Source organism: Austrofundulus limnaeus, unplaced genomic scaffold (genome assembly GCF_001266775.1).
Source record: "Austrofundulus limnaeus strain Quisiro unplaced genomic scaffold, Austrofundulus_limnaeus-1.0 Scaffold299, whole genome shotgun sequence".
NCBI classification, from domain to species: Eukaryota; Metazoa; Chordata; class Actinopteri; order Cyprinodontiformes; family Rivulidae; genus Austrofundulus; species Austrofundulus limnaeus.
The window spans coordinates 62,255-65,320 of record NW_013952701.1 but is presented as its reverse complement, the minus strand read 5'-3'; the positions used below and the strand labels follow the sequence as shown (position 1 = coordinate 65,320).

Genomic DNA, 3,066 nt, shown 5'->3' with positions numbered 1-3,066 from the left:
ATGTTAGTTAGTGATTATATTTGTATGTAGGTTGCAGGGGTGGGCAGCACTAATCTAAAAATTTGTTCCACTAGCCCTAAAACACTAACTCAAATATTAAGGTCCCCTTATTCTAAAGCACTAACGCACTGAAAGTTTTAGCAAAAGTTAATTCTGAAGCACTAAAATAACCCAGTCAACCCATGAACATTCTTCAACAGACAACATGAGTCACATATTGTCATGTTGCTCTCTTAAGACTTATCAATGACATTCCACAGCTGTGTTTGGGTTCATATATTGACAATATATTGTCACCTAGTGACACGTATGAACAAAATGTGTGACAGCTTTCACCCTCAGCTGTTAGCATTAACGTTGATCAATAACATTTGTAGACCTCAGTTAGTGCTTCTAAATTTTGGCTATAAATTAATCCACTAATAATTAAAAAAATTAGCAAAAGCTCTAAAGCACTAATCAGAAAATTAATTCCCCTATTAGTGCTTTAGTGCTTTAGGGGGACTGTGCCCACCACTGGTAGGTTGCACGATCTGTATTTTTGTGTTTGTCCGGTTATAGACTTACAAGATAAGCTCCTAAATTCAAAAGCCTAAACTGGTCAAAACACAGTAGGAGTAGATAGACGGTGGATTATATACTAAATATTGTTAAACATCCATAGTTTCATTTTTGGTAGTCTATTCAGTTGGATCTCAGATTCTTGTGAGAAAGTCAAAAATTGGTTTCTAAAGAATTTGACCATTTAAATCTATTATAAAACAACAAATATATTTTTTCTTTTTTCTAGTTGGGATGTCTGATGGGTTGAATGTCTCAGCTTGTAATGTCTCCTGCCTGGAAGATGACATCAAAGCTCTGATTTTAGAGCGAGATCAGCCCCGTCAAATGGAAAATAATCATCTTAAAAAAATAGAGAAACTGAGTCAAGAGAAAAGTCAACTGATTCAAGAGAAAAATCAATTGGTTCAAGAGAAACAGTGGGAGAAAGAGCAACTAATTCAAGAGAAACAGCAACTAACTCGAGACAAAGACAAGCTGGTTCAAGAGAAAACTCAATTGGTTCAAGAGAAACAGCAACCAATTCAAGAGAAACAACAACTAACTCAAGATAATCAATTGGTTCAAGAGAAACAAAAACGAATTCAAGAGAAAAAGCAACTAACTCGAGACAAAAACAAGCTGGTTCAAGAGAAAACTCAATTGGTTCAAGAAAAACAGCAACTAATTCAAGCGAAACAGCAACTAACTCGAGACAAAGACAAGCTGGTTCAAGAGAAAAATCAACTGGTTCAAGAGAAAAATCAATTGGTTCAAGAGAATCAGCGAGTGGTTCAAGAGAATCAGCGAGAGACAGAGCAACTAATTCAAGAGAAACAGCAACTAACTCGAGACAAAGACAAGCTGGTTCAAGAGAAAACTCAACTGGTTCAAGAGAAAAATCAAATGGTTCAAGAGAATCAGCGAGAGACAGAGCAACTAATTCAAGAGAAACAGCAACTAACTCGAGACAAAGACAAGCTGGTTCAAGAGAAAACTCAATTGGTTCAAGAGAAACAGCAACTAATTCAAGAGAAACAGCAACTAACTCGAGACAATCAATTGGTTCAAGAGAAACAAAAACTAATTCAAGAAAAACAGCAACTAACTCGAGACAAAGACAAGCTGGTTCAAGAGAAAAATCAACTGGTTCAAGAGAAAAATCAAGTGGTTCAAGAGAAAAATCAAGTGGTTCAACTAATTCAAGAGATAGAGCGAAAGAAACGGCAACTAATTCAAGAGATACAGCGAAAGAAACACTGTAACAGATTTGCGTAAATTTATGTTGGATTTTTTACAGTATCATATTTCATAACAATAAAATACTGCTAAATGACTACACCTAATGTTAATTTACAATTAAATTGGTTGAGCAGTAACGGTAGTTAACTGTATATTTAACAGCATAATGCAGTATTTTTTTCAAAATGTGGGAACAATAAAACCGCTTACAAGTCCCGCCAATATCTGTTAGAATCTTTTCAAATGCTGTCGGCTGCTGCATCTGTTAATCAATCAACTCAGGATTCATTTTTGAGTGACATTTGTTTGTGAGCTTGTTTTGCACTTCTGCTTTAGTGTACAAGTTCAGAAGGTGGGATTATGTGTCCCCAATGAATTGTTTTGTGAGTGAATTGTAGCATTTGCCAGTGACATTGTGCTGCTCTTTTGTTGTTTGTTTTAGAGGCTCTAATTATTCGTATGGGCGATAGTAAAATGCTGCAGTGCAACCATTTTTAAGTGTTAGTAATAAAACTTGACATTAAGAAATTTGTCCTTTTGTTCTGTGAATAAAAAAATCTGATTTATTTTTTATTTTGTAAAATTGGATGGATTCGTGGGAATTTGCAAGTTTCTCTTTATTTTGCAAATTGATAAATTACACCAAAACTAGTAGTTTACTATAATCCAAAATACCGTTATACACTGTTAAAATAAATGACAGTACATAAACTGTAAAATAACAATATAATGCGGGTGACGCTCCTAACAGTAATTTACTGTTATTTTACAGCTACTTTACTATAATCCAATTTATAGTAATATAAAAAGATTAATTTATTAATATAAAAAGATATATAAAAGTTCCGGAATTGTGCCGCTGAGGGTGGCAGCACGTTGGAGTAGCTCTGTTACTTTTATTGAGATTTTCTTTTCTTTTCAGGCGTTCATTCCTGCCTTTCTGCAGAAAAAGTAACTTTTTTGGACGCCTGTTCATTTGTGTTTTGGGTGCTGTGCAGCTGGATTGGTTTTGCCAATACTTTTTTTATACTTTGCTTTTTTGTTATGATGCATAACCACAGCAACAGAGTGGTTTACAACAGGGAGCTGCTGATTAATATTGCAAAATCTGAAATAATACATCAACTGAAGCCACAAATCCCAGAGGAGTTGAAAAGGAGGCATCGTGGACGCAGAGCTGGAGCAAAGAGGCGAGAGAGAAGGAGGAAGTTCAAACCATCACTTCCTTCAATCCTAATGGGCAACGTGAGATCATTAGCTAACAAACTGGATGAACTTCAAGCC

General features: G+C 35.2%; 1 protein-coding gene across 1 annotated transcript in view; it reads left to right on the top strand.

Moving 5' to 3' along the window:
• Window positions 1-1,968, top strand: part of LOC106526889 (WD repeat-containing protein 87) — a 4,012-nt gene extending 2,044 nt beyond the window's left edge. Inside the window, exon 2 of the mRNA XM_014021605.1 lies at window positions 791-1,968. Within this exon, the coding sequence (XP_013877059.1) occupies window positions 796-1,818 (1,023 nt within the window). The 5' untranslated portion in view covers window positions 791-795 and the 3' untranslated portion in view covers window positions 1,819-1,968. The remainder of the gene's footprint in view (window positions 1-790) is intronic.
• The last annotated feature ends 1,098 nt before the right edge of the window (window positions 1,969-3,066 follow it).